We start from the raw sequence: 15,171 nt of genomic DNA, 5'->3' as shown, positions 1-15,171 counted from the left end.
GATAAAACTAAAACTGCACTGTGTCACAAGGCCTGGCACCAAAGTTGACAGCTTAAAATCGATGATGAGCCCCCGGCTTAATGAAAACATCTCGCACTCTCTTGCCATAGTTTTGTTTTCATCAGTGTAGAGTGACTTTCCATCGTGAGGCTGCACGTCAGCCCTGAACCCAAATCAGATTTCGATGTGAGGCTAACAAAGGGGTAGGCAGCCATGTGCCGTTCACTGATCACCTCACCTTAAAGCAGAGAGGAGGAACCCATCAGCGAAATCACCTGATGCAGCTTTTTGGTTGGAATAAAAACCTGCAGCCTCTCAGCTCTCCATAGCACATGGTTGCCTACCCCTAAACAAACGGTCTTGCTTGCCTCAACTGACACAAACCGTAACACTAAACATAACTTCATTTGAAAAGAGAGCGAGTTAAAAACTGATCTGTGAACAGGGCTCAAGGGAAACTTAAAGAGCAACTCCACACCAGCATTAAATTTCTGCTGCTGCCCTCTAGGGGTTGAAACTCTCAGCCATGCTGCACCTCTGGCCACAAGCACTCGGTGATGTTGTTGCACATACTTTGCCACTGAAAGCTGCTAAAAGTACCAGCGGCCACATCGCTGATTGGGTGGCCAGAAGTGCACCATGACTCAAAGTTTCAACCCCTAGAGGGCGGTGTAGCAGACGTTTTCTGCCCTATGTGATTTAGTGTTGAGTTGCACTTTAACCCTGCTCCGTTTCATCACTAGATTAGAGTATATGCAAGTAACTTTACCTAAGGCTACACCAGGCAAATTTGCACGTTACGAGTTCCACGTTGAGAAAAAGGTGTTTGAAAAACTTAAACGCTTGAATGGGCACTGCCTTAGTGATATGAAAGGGACGAGACATATAAAATTTCCATCAACTGGCAAGTCCAGCTTTCCCTCAACGGTGCACTGTTGTTTTGTCTCTACTGTTTATAAGACAGTTTGGATTTCACTCTTTAGTTTCAATTCGCCTCTTCCTGTGGGCGGAGGTGGGACCATACCAAAATTTAATTTGGGCAAACAGGGTGAATCTACGGGAACTCAATTACTGGGGATGGGACGCTCTTCTCTATTTCAGCCCTCTGTTGTGATTTAAGCTGATAAGACGGGTTCATTTGAAAACCTCGCCAAGTGCAGCTGTAATCCTTCACCAAATTTTTTCCAATGGTATTGTACCTTAAACAAGGGCTCTGGCACACATGCTGAGAAAATTTTAGTCATCCCTTTCTCCCCTGCCAAGTTAAGACTTTCGGTTTAGCTACTATCTCAAGTCATGAAGCTAACCGCCTCGAGAGCCGGACGGACGACACAAGTTAAGACAAACCCGCACAACAATGACTTCTCTATGCGCACAGAACAACAGGACAATCCTGGCTGTGTTGGACGGCGCTCTCTCATTCCTGAGCCTTCCTGACGTCAGCTGTTGTGATATATGATCAGCTGGAGTGTGTCCGGTGCTGGGCTGACTGCACAGTAGATACTGCATGATTCACAGGCAAATGTGTCGACACGTCTCTCCGCAGACATCTGCTGTTGATTACACTATCGCGCTCTCTTTATGTTGCTCTCAGACAAGGAAAAGGAACAATTCCGAGTGAGACATCAAGCCTTCATGAAGCAGTAAACTAAATTGAAGGTCAAGTCAGGCAATGGGCAGAATCTGCAGTTTCATAACAAGGATAAACCCTCTGCCATAGTTTATTGGATTTTAGTGCCATCGCTTTATTGGTTCTTTGTGAGTCACTTTGAGCTTTCCACATACCTGCATTTCCATAGTGCTGACTGAGTCTGGTGTGGGCCCTTGAATCATTGACCATTTATGGTGTGTTCACACACACAAACATGCAGGCGAGCTCCGATCAAAAACAGCAGTCCCTACCTACCACAAGCCAGCTGAGAACTTCACAACCGGCGTACCGGCGCAGTTCCCTGGCAACGCTTTAGCAGAGCACGGCAGAGAGCGGTGCCCCAGGCCAAAAACATCAGATCCTATTAAGGCCACTTCTGCAGCGTGTCCCAGGGGAACAATGCACCTCTAATCAGAGATCCTTGATTCCACAGGCCCCGGATGAGGTCGCCACTTTATTGATACCCCATCACAGCACCCTGCAAGCCTCCTGGTGCCACCCTAAGCTTGTCTAGGGAGGGGGGAAGGGTGTGTGTGTGTGTGTGTGTGTCTTCAAACAACAGGAATGGAGGTGCGAGCTTAAATGAGACAGACAGAGGAGCAGCCAGGTGTGATATCCTTCCTATTTAAGCCTAGTCAGTTTAGTGTTATGCTTTTCCTCGTGAAAAAAAAAAACCTCACGTCATCTTCAACCAAAAGGCCAACCTTCTCCAAAACAGCCTCCCGACTTGCAAATGTCATAAAACCTTTTCTTTATTTATATAGCACATTTTAAAACAAAGCTACAAAGAGCTTCACAATCGATAGGGATAAAACAAAAAGGACAAATCAATAAATATCACTATAACTGAAGTAAAACTGTAATAAAGCAGAAGTAATAAAGATAACAATAAACAAAAGGCAGAAGAAATAGATCCAGCCATAATAACAAGAGGAATAAATAAATAACACACTTGCCGATGGCTATAAAATGAATATAAGTGTGAGGTTATGGTAAGAAAAAAGTTTTAAAAAGATATTTGAGAAAATGCTAGTGAGTCATTCAGGCCGTTCCAGGTCCTGACGACAAAAGCATCTCACCTGTCTGAGTTCATCAGACATTAAGATTGAAGTTTCTTTAACACGTTTGCCTCTGTGAAAAAACACAATGTGTCGGCCATAATGAAAAAGAAGTGTGTTTTTTTCAGATTACATGACCTGTTGTAGCAACCAATTCACGTGTCATTTCTCTTCAGGTTGCACTTGACCCCACTCATAAAATTTGTCACCCCTCTCGCTGGAAACGCCTCATCATAATCTCACACACACACACACGCTGTGACTTTCTGCCGTCCCGCACATTTGCTCTGACTTTAATTGAACGCTTTTTTGACCGTTCATTTTGGCTGAGATGAGGGACGCGACCTTGCTGCGATATGAGATGATTACGGCGTGTTTCTCCCTCTCTGTTGCCCTGTGAGTGTGTGTGTGTGCGCGTGCACGTATGCGTGTGTTCTCCAGCCAAGAAAACAGATAGGGGGTCCTTCGAGCCAGATGTGCTGGGACGCAGGCCTGACCTTGAAGCCTCGACAGAGAGGCTACAGTAGCCTTTTGTAGCAGGTTCGCTCGCTCTTACAGAACATGCATGCAACAGCACTGTCGCGGCTGCGTGTGGCTCTCAAAATGTGCTAAAAAGCAGAGCAGAAACACTTCAATGCACACCCACCCCAGTTGCTTTCAAATCCACACAAACCCTCACTATGACCGAGTTAAAAATCAAAGCGGTGTGCGCGAGTGAGCTCAGGGCAAGTTTTCTTGCATCAGTGTGTATATATTTATATATATACAGACACAAGCTAACTGACAGACTCCCCACTCCTTTGCTATCTGAGTTGTCACTGCACTGTGTTGGCGTCACTCTCCATCATCCTCACAAGTTTTTTTTTTTTCATCCTCCACGCTGGAGAATGTGAAGAGGGAGAGACTGCAGGCCTGCTAGGTGTCAAACGACCATAAATGGATGGCTCCATTTCAAGTGTCTGTTAATCGCCGGGGTTCAACGGGTCAAGTTTCACATTCAGGATCATAGGTCAGGGCTTAGACCCAGGTTATTGTGCAGGTCATGGGTCAACTGTGAGGCTAAACACACCCCCATCGTCACAACAAAAGACCGAGGGAAGAGAGGGTTGGATTTTTTTTGTTGCTTCACCCAACAATTACTGCTCAGTAAGAGTCTGTAAATGTTCCAGCGGGTTAACCTTTAAAGGCTTTTAAAACAAATGACCTATGAAAGGCAAGCAAGTGCCCACTTCAACATGTTTTTCCTGCTCTCGCTCCTAGACTCTTTTGTTCCTCTCCTCTCTTACTTTTAAAACGGAACCTGGGAAAGAAAAAAAAAAAAAAGGCAAAATTCCCCTGGCCATGCCTCTGTTCCCTTCATGACACACATATGTGGTCTTCTTTTCCTATCAGTCAACCCCACAACCATTTTCAAGTTCAGCGAGAAAGCCTCGAGGTGTCATTTAGCTGGCATGTGTGGAAGAGTGACCCATTCACAGATTGTCAAGTGCATATCAGTTTGACTCCTTCGCTGTCAGTTTAGGGTTCATCAAAGTCTTTCATACTGGTCTACTTTTTTGTCTTGGCCACCCTCTTCCTTTATCTGTCGAGTCTCTATGAATGGACTTAAGGAACATTCCAAGGCATTAGTCATTAGTCATTAACGGCGACTAATTGGTCAAGTCTGCATCGGACTCCCCCGAGTCCCCTTTGTTGCCGTTCGCCCAACTGTTTGGTTTTGAGGTTGGGTGGGCAGGATTTGAAGCGGCCAAAGCGGAAAAAAAACAACGCTGGGTACTTTGTGGTCCTCTGCAAAAAAGAAATCCAAGCCAACTTGTAACACGTTGTTCTTTTCGTGTGATACAGCCGCTCCCTTGGGCTAATCAGTGACAACGTTTAACTTTCCCAGTAACTCAGATGTCATGATTTTGTTTTCAAATGCACTATGGATCAGGACGGGATCAGTGTTCCTGATGCTTAGCAAGTAAATATAGTTAGGAAGGTGTTTATTAAATAATTTTGAAGATCATGGCCCTACAGGCAAAACAGTTCCTCTAATTCAAACACTACAAGTCTGCCTGATTTGGTTCAAGTTCAGTCGCGAGGCATTAAGTGAAGAGAACCCTTTATCTCCTCAAATTCTGATTTTCCCTTACATTTCCCCTTAAGCAGCTTCAAAGGAAGAAAAATCTTTTTTTTTCTCCATATTGTACAACATACTCTGTATCTGCTGGTTACTACGCTTCACTAAAACTACATCACAAAAAATATCTACCTGTCTTGTGCATCATGTTATATACATTTCCCTGTGATGAGGCAGGACATATTAGGTCCCTTTTATTTGGAGACTTCGGGATCTCCACTAGAACCTAAAATAAAGTTCAGCAACACATCAATGACAAACCCAACGATGGGACCCTCAGAGCTTAAGGGCTTAAAAAGGTGGATGGGTCATGAAAACGCAATAACCGCTCCAAAAAAAAAAAAAAAAAAAAAATTAACAATGTCTTAATTAAACATCTTTGATCATAGGTGTATACTATAAATAGAGGATAATTGGAATTCCTATTATAGGCCCCTTTCGAATTCATCTTAAGTGGACTGATGAGAGAGAGAAAGCTTTTCCCCTTTGCTGGAGAGGACAGCAGAGGATGAACCCCAACAGGAGCATTTGAGGGGCAGGGAGCGATCTGTTCTCTGTTCTCCATTGAGGGGTGTTAAACTTTCACAAACTTCTTGTAGCTCATTTGAAACCTTTAACCAAGCCAACTTAACCTCCAATCAGCGAGAATTAAGTTGAACCCCCTGCACCCCTCAACAGTCCGGAGTCTCCGGGCTAATCTTGTGGGGTCTGACCTTGGACGGCTGACTCTCGCTGGCTGGCTAAACGGCTGCTGGCACGCAGCTGAACAGTCAGCGCGCAGGCAGGCCTCTCCATGTTACCGTTCTGCCTGGCTCACTCCTGTCTTTAGGGCTCTTCCCATGACCATAAACGGTCCTTCTGTTCAGAGATCTCAGGGTCATGCCTTCAACTTATGGGGCGATAAGGGATAAGGAGTTTGTGTCCCGGGACTAAAATGGGAGTGAGAGCAGCGAGGGAAAACAGGGAGGAGGGGGAAGGAAAGGGAGAGAGACGAGTGGCGAAATTATGGAGAGAGCAGCGTGGAGGGAGGGAGGGAGGGAGGGAGGGAGAGGAAGCAGAAAGAGAGTGAGATAAAGGGAGAGAGGGAGTAGGAGAGACAAAAGGAAGGAGAGAGGGAAACAGAGGGGAAGGGCGATAAAGATGGAGCGAGAGAACTGATAGGGGCCCGAGACAAAAGAAACGCCAGACTGTTAAAGAGAGGAAGAAGTTGTGGCATCTTTATAATATCTGTCTGAAAAGTACAACAGAAGACTGAAGGAGGGTGAGGAGACAGAAAGAGAGAGAGAGAGAGAGGGAAGAGATGCTGTATAAGTCTAAGATGGATAATTATAGCCTGCGAATAAGCAATAATAAGTGGAGGTGACAGAATAAGCACATAAATACAGCATGACAAAGCAAGACAAGATGGCTGACGCTGTCTAAGCAGAGCTCACACTTCCTTCACCCGGGCAGCGTGTCATTTATATTGCAACCTCAAAGTCAACAGCACGCAAGAATATCCTTTCCTTTACATGTGGTCAGCTTTAATATAGAAATATAGATTTTTATTTTTTTTTGGCGGAGCAGCTCTTCATGTTTCTCCTTTTCTTCTTCTCTTCTCACATCAGTTTAGCAGGTTCCTATGCCAGCTGTTCCTGACGCTAAGCCTTGTTGTTGTCTCTTCAAATACCTCTTGTCGCACAGCTGACAAATGGCTAAGATAAGATGACAATTCCCCCGGTGCTTTTATAAATAAACTCCAACCTATCAGTCGGGGAGATGGAACAGGGTTTATCTGTGGGAGTGTGTGTGTGTGTCTGTGTACGTGGGTGGTGTGTGCTGTGTGGTGTGTGGGTTGATACAGCCCAAAAAAAAAAAAAAATAGGTGTTTTGAATTGTTTGTGTCACTGAATGCAGACTTTATTGTCTGTCAGTGGCATTTTGACCTCCTACCCTGCTGCATTTGCATACATGCACCGCAAAAAGGAGAATAAATCAGTTTTAACACGTTGTTTCGTCTCATATTCCTTTTTAAAATAATGTTTAAAACAAGATTGTAAAAAAATCCGCCTGTGAGATGAGATAATCCCATTTGTCAACAATGGTAATCAACTTGTTTCCACAATTGTCTTGAATCATTTTTTTTTTATCCTAGTGGTCTGATCTGTCTTATTCTGCCTTGTTTCAGCATGTTTATTCTTGTTCCCACAAAAAAAAAAAAAAATCATGAAATAAGTGAAACTACACAGGAAACAAGTGGGATTATCTCATCCCACAGGCAGATTTTATCAGTGTATATAAGACTAAATGACTTATGGTGAGGATTTTTTTTTTTTTTTTTTTTTTTTTTTTTGCGGTGTTGTTTCCATCTATCCATATGATTCTTTGTATGTATTCACATTTGCCCTGTCATGACCACATTATCCCCCGAGCTCCACTTCTCATGCTCCCCCTCTGATAATGTTCCATGTCACAGAGAGTTAATATATCTGCGTGCCCTTTTCATAGATACATGCACACATACAGGCCACACACACACATGCCCGAGCCGCAGCACAGAGACCGGCGTGGCCTCCCTCTGCTTCATCGTGCTTCTCCAGCAGCGTAGCTCCCCGCCTAGATCGCTTCACGGAAAAGGTCACGCTGGCCACATGACCTGCTATTTGAAGAGGACCTGCTAGATACCCAAACCAGGCCAAGCACAATCCAATTACACCCCAGGGAGACACGCCGTATTTGCTGAACTCGACTTTAGTGATATTCTGTTTCGCTCCGTTCAAAGCCCCTGTTGTGCTGGTCGGTTAGATTCAGGCAAGACATCCACGAGTTTCAGTGTGAAAAGAGTTTCCTCGGTGGAGGGGAAAATATGTTTTCATCCAGCAGAGGAAGCAATAAAAACGACACACTCTGCATTCACTGGTTTCTCAAAAGGAGATGCAAAATAAAGAGGGATGAGAGTCTTAATTTAAGGGAACGTAGGTTGGCTACAGGAGAACTGACAGCATGGAGGTTAAAGGTCAAGCTGAGTGGGGTGATCTGGTGGGCTTTGGCACATTCCACCGAATTAGGCTCACTACATGTGCTGCATGCCTTCCTCTTTCTATGTGCATCTTTCCCTTCTTTCTCCACCATGTACTATCCAATAAGAAAGGCCTGATGTATCCATATCAGCCGATATCAGCTTTATTAAGCAATATCTACTTTGATCCAGTAGCATTTTTACTGTTTAATCTGGCTAACTGTGAAATTGGGACTTGTATGACCTGTTTTTTTTTTTTCTAGGAATGTGTTGGTTAATACTGATTCCAATAGCTGATGTTTTGTGCCAATATTTAGTATCTTTTAATTTGAAAGTTACTCTGCAAAAGGATAAGGAAGAAAAGTAAATCTTTGTTTAATGCAATAAATGAATAAATACAGCAAACAAAGGGAATACTGAATATGCAGCAAAATAAAGTGATGAAGAGATGCTGGCAAACAATAATAAAAATCTTACTTTAAAAAAATAGCCTCTTTCATATCAAAGAGAGATATTCAAATAAAGGCAGCCTCATGTATAGTATATTGGTAAACTGATACATTGGTCTAGTTAATACAACTATGTAATTAGCAAAATAGGTCAACACTTTTTTTTCTGTTTTTTTTTTTTTTTAGGTTATTATTATCTTAAGACAGGCCTGTCTGTAATGCTTAACCTGTTTTGCACCTGCATTTGTATAATGATTCCTACATCTATGCATATCAGCATCAGCCATCGACGGTGGGAAGATACTGGGTATCTTTATCTGTCTCAAAAATCATATTGTTGCATCCATACGACTGGAGAAAGCAGAAATGACCTGAAAATACTCTGAAACCAATAAGTAAATAAAAGGTTGAGACGTATGACCTTTGCTGACCGGGGTTTGTTCCTTCACCACATGCCCTCTGTCACAAAATGTTACCATGATAGCATCCATGATAGCATCCAGGATAACGTCACCGTAAAAACCAGCATGTCTGGCATTTATCACTTCACCTCCATCACGTCTACTCCTGCATCACATCATTCAGTCCGCAGTTAAAGGTGCACTACGCAAAACTGCCTCCAGCCAACTGAAGTGGGGACTGGTTTGACTCTACTGACAAAAACGGTGGAATAAGCTGGTAATTTGATGCTTGAGTCTCCATTGTTCTCATCCTCGGCCTAATTCACTGAGAGATTATGTGTTTATTCCACCTTATTTATCAGCTGAGTCCTCACTTCAATTTTTTCGTTATAAAAACACTTTTCTGTGCTTTGAGGACAAGTCCAGGTGCCTTGTCCATACAAGGTCCGGAAACCGCAGGTGGCTGAAACTTATCTTTGACATTTGATGGCGCGTCACCTAGACTACATCAGTGGGCCGCTGCTGACCCCAGCTGCTGAGTGCCACAGTGTGTGAAAGCATCCAGAACACCTGATAATATAAGGCTTATCGAAGCAACTCGCAAGATTAGATGCTGCCGGGGCCGGCCCACGACTGAAAGCCGCATACCTCGTCTGCAACAGGACCATGTTTGGTGAGCGCCGGTCCGCAGAAGATAAACATGAAGTATCATGGAGCTTTGATGTGCACTGACGATGTTGTGCGAGGTTGAGTAACGGAGCAGGCATGAGAAGCCAAGCTTGCTACAGGGCTTTACTGGTGCAAATCAGTGATCCAGTGAGTCGCATGCTACACTGTGGGCAGGGCCAGCGACTGCTATTGTGCGAGTCACGCCAGAGAGGTTGTTAAACTTTGACTTTCCTAAGGTTATGGTTTATGGTTACTACAGCACTGTTAAGCATGAAGCTGTTTCAGCCTTTGTAGCTACAGTTTTTGACCCGGGAAAGTAGCCAGGTGAATGTTTGTGTGCAAAAGATAGGGACTGGAATTTGGAAAAATAATTGGTCAAGCCGCCTCCTTACTCTGATGTGTGGAGAATTCTCATTTTTTGTGATGATATCTTCACTAAAATAAAAAATAAACCCACATCTTTGTCCGGGCTGAGTGAAATATGGTGTTCACGAATAACACGGAGAAAGTGCAAGTCATGGACAGTCTTTAGGAACCATTAGTCAGAAATTAGCCACGTTATTTCCAGTCTGAGGCGTGTGTTTGTGTGTGAGACCATGCGCACATTTGGCCACATTCGTGCATGTTTGTACCTTTCCATGCCTGCTGTCGTGCGAACACATTTCTCAGCTCACACGTGTAACCATGTGTGTGTTTGTGCAAAACGCAGTCTACCGACACTTTGGCTCCTCCCCTGAAATTCATAACATACAGCATTAAACAAAAGATAAAGTGGTGCTGTCTGACATTATGTTAATATTACCGAGTAAATTTAAGCCGCTGCCAGTCTGGATGGCTTCCAAACATTTCCACAACCATTAGATGCCTCCATCCATTACTGCAGTTTCTAATCCATCTCTCTCTTCCTCTTCTTAGAAAAGGCAACCTGCTTTCTTTCAGTCTTCGGCTTTGTTTGCATCACAGTATTTCAAACTGATTTACTAATTTCTTTATCAATAATTGTCCTTTACAGCTACTCTAACTCACATGTACATGTATGAGCTGAAGATTGCATATGTTTTTTTTTTTTTTTTTTGTCATTGATGAATATGACTAGCAATCCTCCTTGTTCAACCTTTATGTTTAGAGTTTTGTGATGTCACACTGATAGATTTCATGCAATAAGCCGCAGGGTAAAATCAGAGTTTTGTGTTTATGCAAGGTGAGCGGAGCTTTAAACCAAATCTCTCCATTCGGTTTTAAATTTCTTTTTACATCATCTGTGTAATGCCACAGTCACCAGCCTGCGCCCATAGTAACCTAAACAGTGAACCAAATATGGAATTACATCAGGCTGGAATGTTTGGCTATTCGGTTACAAAGTGACTAATAGTACACTGAGCCGTAATCAAATTGCTCCAAGAGAAATAACTGATATAATCTGATATATCTTTCTTACATCACTTGGCTGCAGACCGTGCTGCTCTGAAACAAGTCTGTCATTCGCATGGAGACATTTCAGAGCCAAAGAAAACCACCCCATGCAAAGAACACCACTACAAACTTATTTACCAAGAGAGAGATATTAGGAAATTGGATCCAGATTGTGCAACTACCTTAATATTTATAGAGGAAGGGGGGGTGGGACAGCGGTGGAGGAGGGGGAGGAGGAGGCTGGGCCATTATCCAGCATGTTAGTGAGAAATTACATTTTCAGCTCCGGCTAAATGGATTACATTTTTGGACAAACAATAACATACCGCCTTGGTAAAGTGTAATTAAGCCCTATATGCGAGGGGACGCTGCTCCTTGCCTTGACTATAATGCAGAGCTGTAGGTCTGGATTACAAAGAGTTATTGCCTACATGTTGCAGCAGCAGTTGTTTGAACTTCAATTGCTCCCTCAGCTTCAATGAAAACTAATGTGCCCTGCCTGAGAATTCCTTTCCCACAGCTTTTCAGTGTTGTATGAAGCCTGCCTTTATGGTACACTAACCCAGAAAAAAAAAAAAAAGAAAAAGAAAAAGAATAAGAAAAAAAGAAATCTTGGCTGCATTTGACTTTTACATGCCTGTGGTGCAAGATTAAAAACTTATGTGGTGGTGTTAGAATACATTTATGTACTGTGGAGTGGTTTGAAGCAGTAAGTCAAAAAAAGATGACAGGTGCAAACTAAACATCAATTAAAAGAGAACCCATCTGCATCTATAACAACCCCATAATACATTTTAGAGGGGAGTAGAAAAATATTACAGCAAACTGCAACTTTCAAAGGGAATACAGGACAGAAAATCCTATAATATTGTCATGGGAGATGGATAATCAGAATAACAGGAACTGGGACAGATACGGTTAAAGTGATTATAGGAATATTATAGGGATATGACACTGATACCATAAAGAAATGCCACTGCCTCACCGGTGAACGACAAACTCACTGTTGAGTACTACTGACATGCAGTGGATCGCTTTAGGGGCTATAATAATGATTTTTCATAAAGTGTCATGTAACTGCTGAGACAAAAGGCGTTATGAGCCCAGGTGCTCGAGTGCTGACACAAGCCTACCTCCTCTTCGTGGTTGGTGAATTCATTTTGTTCGTTCTCCTTCTCGATTTTGTTGTTATTCATTCTGAGGCGGACTCTGCTGGACTTTTCTCTTGGACCGTCTTTTGCTTTGTTTGTTTCTTTGCTTGTTTCTCGTTGTTGTTGTTGCTGTTGTCGCTTCTTGACTCTTGTCCGTCTCCAGGAAACCCCACGACCGATAGACAGTCAGTCCTCGTCCGGCCGCTGTCCTACTGACCCGTGCTTGCTTCCCACTTTAGTTTGGCGACATCAATCTGGTGCGTAAAGCTGCGAAAAAGTCGGATGCAAGTGTTGTGTCTGAGGCGAAGCCCGGCAGCGCAGTCGGATATTCCTCACTGGACTTCAACATTCCCTGGAAAAGCTTCTCCGGAGGCTCCGCTCGCTGTCCCCAAATGCAATACAGTAAATGTTCATGGGGCTGCTCGGCACCGCAGGCAAACTTCTCTCCCATCTCCTTGTGAGGAGGGGATGGGAGGGAGGAGGAGGAGGGAGGAGGTGGGAGGGATGGGGTAGGGGTGGGGGGGTGGTTAGGGTGGGGTAAAGCGTGGGATGCACCGTCTGCCTGCCTTCTTTCTGGGCTGGATCAAGTTTATCAAGTGCAAAAGCAACAATGGAAAACCAGTCACCAGTCACCTTTTGGACTGGTTGCAGATTAGATGCACTCATGTCTGAATGGAAAAAAACCCCACGACCAGTGCAGTTTGGCTTTTTAATTCATTGGGATATGAAGCACAAAGCTCACAAAGGTAGTCAGCCGTGAATTTGTAGTCATTTTTATTACCATTAAATGCTTTATTATTATTGTTATTAGGAGTATCAGTAGTAGTAGTAGTAGTAGCCTTGTAACCTCCAGTGGTGTCACTGTATTAGGGGGGAAAAAATGGTTAATTTTATCTTAGTTTAGTTTATCTTACTTTATTCATTCATTCATCACTGGAGGATTTTGTGTGGAATATTTTTCAGATTTATTTATTTATTTAATATCTACATATCCTTGACATTCTTGATATTTTTGTTCAGTATTGGAGTAGTAGGCCTAGCCACTAAACATTTATTATGGCATTACTGTACATTTTTACAATGAGAGTTTTTCTAAATGAGATTTAAGTTGCATTCGTTTTAGCCTGGGATTCTTTGGAATTAAATAATCCAAATTACTGAAGACACATATTTGTTCTTGCCTGGGTTGCCTACATGGTTCACATATGTAAATTTGTAATTTAATTGTGATTACAAATATGCATCAGCCTACAGTATCATCTCAGGTCGGCCCACACTCGGCTTTAATATTTGTGCACTGAACTGTGTTAAACTTCTATGTTTTGCCGAGCCCATAGAATGGGATCTTGACTCGGTGTGGATGTGCTTGCTTTGGAGATAATCAAGACACGGCTGTGTTTTGGAATATAATCTGCCACGATGCCATGGCCACAGCCACAGTACACTTAGCCACAGTACCTCAGTGTGAACTAAGTCTTTTATTTATATATTAACCTGTTGACTGTTTAACCGTTAACCAAGGCGATACCAAGTCATACAAGAGATTTTTGTCATGAATGTGTTGCTGTCATCCTGTAATACATGCACATTGATGATTTCCTTTGTCTTCCCTTCCATCTCTCTCTCTCTCTCTCTCTCTCTCTCTCTCTCTCTCTCTCTCTCTCTCTCTCTCTCTCTCTCTCTCTGTCTGGTGCTTTCAACAGTTTGAAACACAACACTCAGCATAACTCATCATCTGTAAAGATACACGGACGAATGGACAGGGACAATAATCAACTTGACTGTTCCATAAATTTCACGTGGCTCCTAGTTTATCATTTCAAGGCCCTTGAGCACTTTTGTGGTTTAGGGCAAATAGTTTTCCTCAGACATCACAGGTCAGTTTATTGTGTTTGCTCAGATTTACAATGGCAAGTAGTGTGTCTAAAGAGGTTCTGGACGACAAGGCCTGTCACTCAGTCAAGATTGGGATATGATAACAAGTCATTCAGATCCACCCAGGAATATTTGATTTATGACCTTTGGGTGTGGAAATAGTCAGCCCCCCCAGCTACGGAAGCAATGTCTCAGTTAACAACAGAGCTGCAAGGAGGGGTTGGGGGGGTGGAGATTTGCAAACAGTAAAAATTTTAATGGCACACCTATTACTGTCTATATAGCCCAGGGTACAAAGCAGTCTTTAAAAGAAGCTATCAGGTGACAAGGCAGCCTTGAGCACTTCCCCGATTCAAAACATTTATTTTGAGCAACTGCTTCACTTTGTATTTTGTGATGAAATGTTCAAGAGCTGACAGGAGCTCGGGATTGGAGACTTTGACTATATGTCATATGACATTTATTACACAGGACAGAAACCCGTACTTTATGACAGCCAGTGCAGAAAACAGAGTGCGTCATTTTTGCTGAACTTGCACCTCAAAAGCAACAAAAGAAGGGAAAATAGTCATTGTGTATCCGTCTTGGAGAATTCTGCTCTTCCCAATCGTGTCTATATCAATTACATTGCATCTGAAGCATCCACAATGAAGAGGGGACATGGCAGATTCTTTTATGCTGATGAGAAACAGCTCGGGACGAAGGAGGGGGGGTGGGAGAGAAGGAGGAGGGTCTTCAAGTCTTCCAAGCAGATAAAAATGGAAATGTTCCCCTTGCTTCTCAACACCCCTTTATCAAAGCTTCTTGCTGGGCTCTGGGGAAGGGAGAGGGGGAGGAGAGGTAGGAAGGAGGAGGGAAGGATAAGGGGAAAAGAGAAGGGGTGGGGTAGGGGGGTAGAGATGTCCCAGCTGTGTTTGACAGGTCTCTGGGCTGAGCTGTGTGGTCTGATGCTCCGACAGGGGAGGAGCCCCCCACCCCCCCACCTCCCTGCTCAAAACACACGCACAATGAAAAAGGGGAAGACAGTCTGGTCACGGCGTCCTGGGGAACACGTCAGCAAGCTCTGACATGGCCCAGTCTTAAATCAAGATATTTTTGTGTTTTTAACATTATCTAAGCGATTGCAGCTCAAAGAAAATGTAGAAGTAGGCCTGCTGATATAAACAGTTTCAGAGAAGCATTTATGTTAGCTGGACATGACCGAGGGGGAATGTATGTCAAAGAGAGCTTGCATAGTTATTCATTTGAGCTGATAAATAAACTGGCATACTTTTAATGGTAGGAGATCTCAACCTTGCAATATGTCCCACTGAATTACAGGGAAATGTATATAAAATGATGCACAAGACATTTGTATATTTTGATGTAGTGGTGCAGTCATAAA

The 15,171-nt window shown here is 43.3% G+C and overlaps 1 protein-coding gene across 4 annotated transcripts in view; it reads right to left on the bottom strand.

Moving 5' to 3' along the window:
- The window catches only part of LOC115376914 (RNA-binding protein with multiple splicing-like), a 37,124-nt gene extending 24,763 nt beyond the window's left edge, over positions 1-12,361 (bottom strand). For all 4 annotated transcript variants that reach the window (XR_003929869.1, XR_003929870.1, XM_030076748.1 and 1 more), the window contains exon 1: positions 11,895-12,361. Coding sequence is in view for 2 of the 4 variants with exons in the window: in XM_030076748.1 (XP_029932608.1) it covers positions 11,895-11,957 (63 nt within the window). In the remaining 2 variants the exon portion in view is untranslated. The remainder of the gene's footprint in view (positions 1-11,894) is intronic.
- Between the last annotated feature and the right edge of the window lie 2,810 nt (positions 12,362-15,171).

Source organism: Myripristis murdjan, chromosome 18 (assembly GCF_902150065.1).
Source record: "Myripristis murdjan chromosome 18, fMyrMur1.1, whole genome shotgun sequence".
Lineage (NCBI taxonomy): Eukaryota > Metazoa > Chordata > Actinopteri > Holocentriformes > Holocentridae > Myripristis > Myripristis murdjan.
Note: the sequence above shows the minus strand (reverse complement) of the source record. Positions and strands in the feature narration are given on the sequence as shown.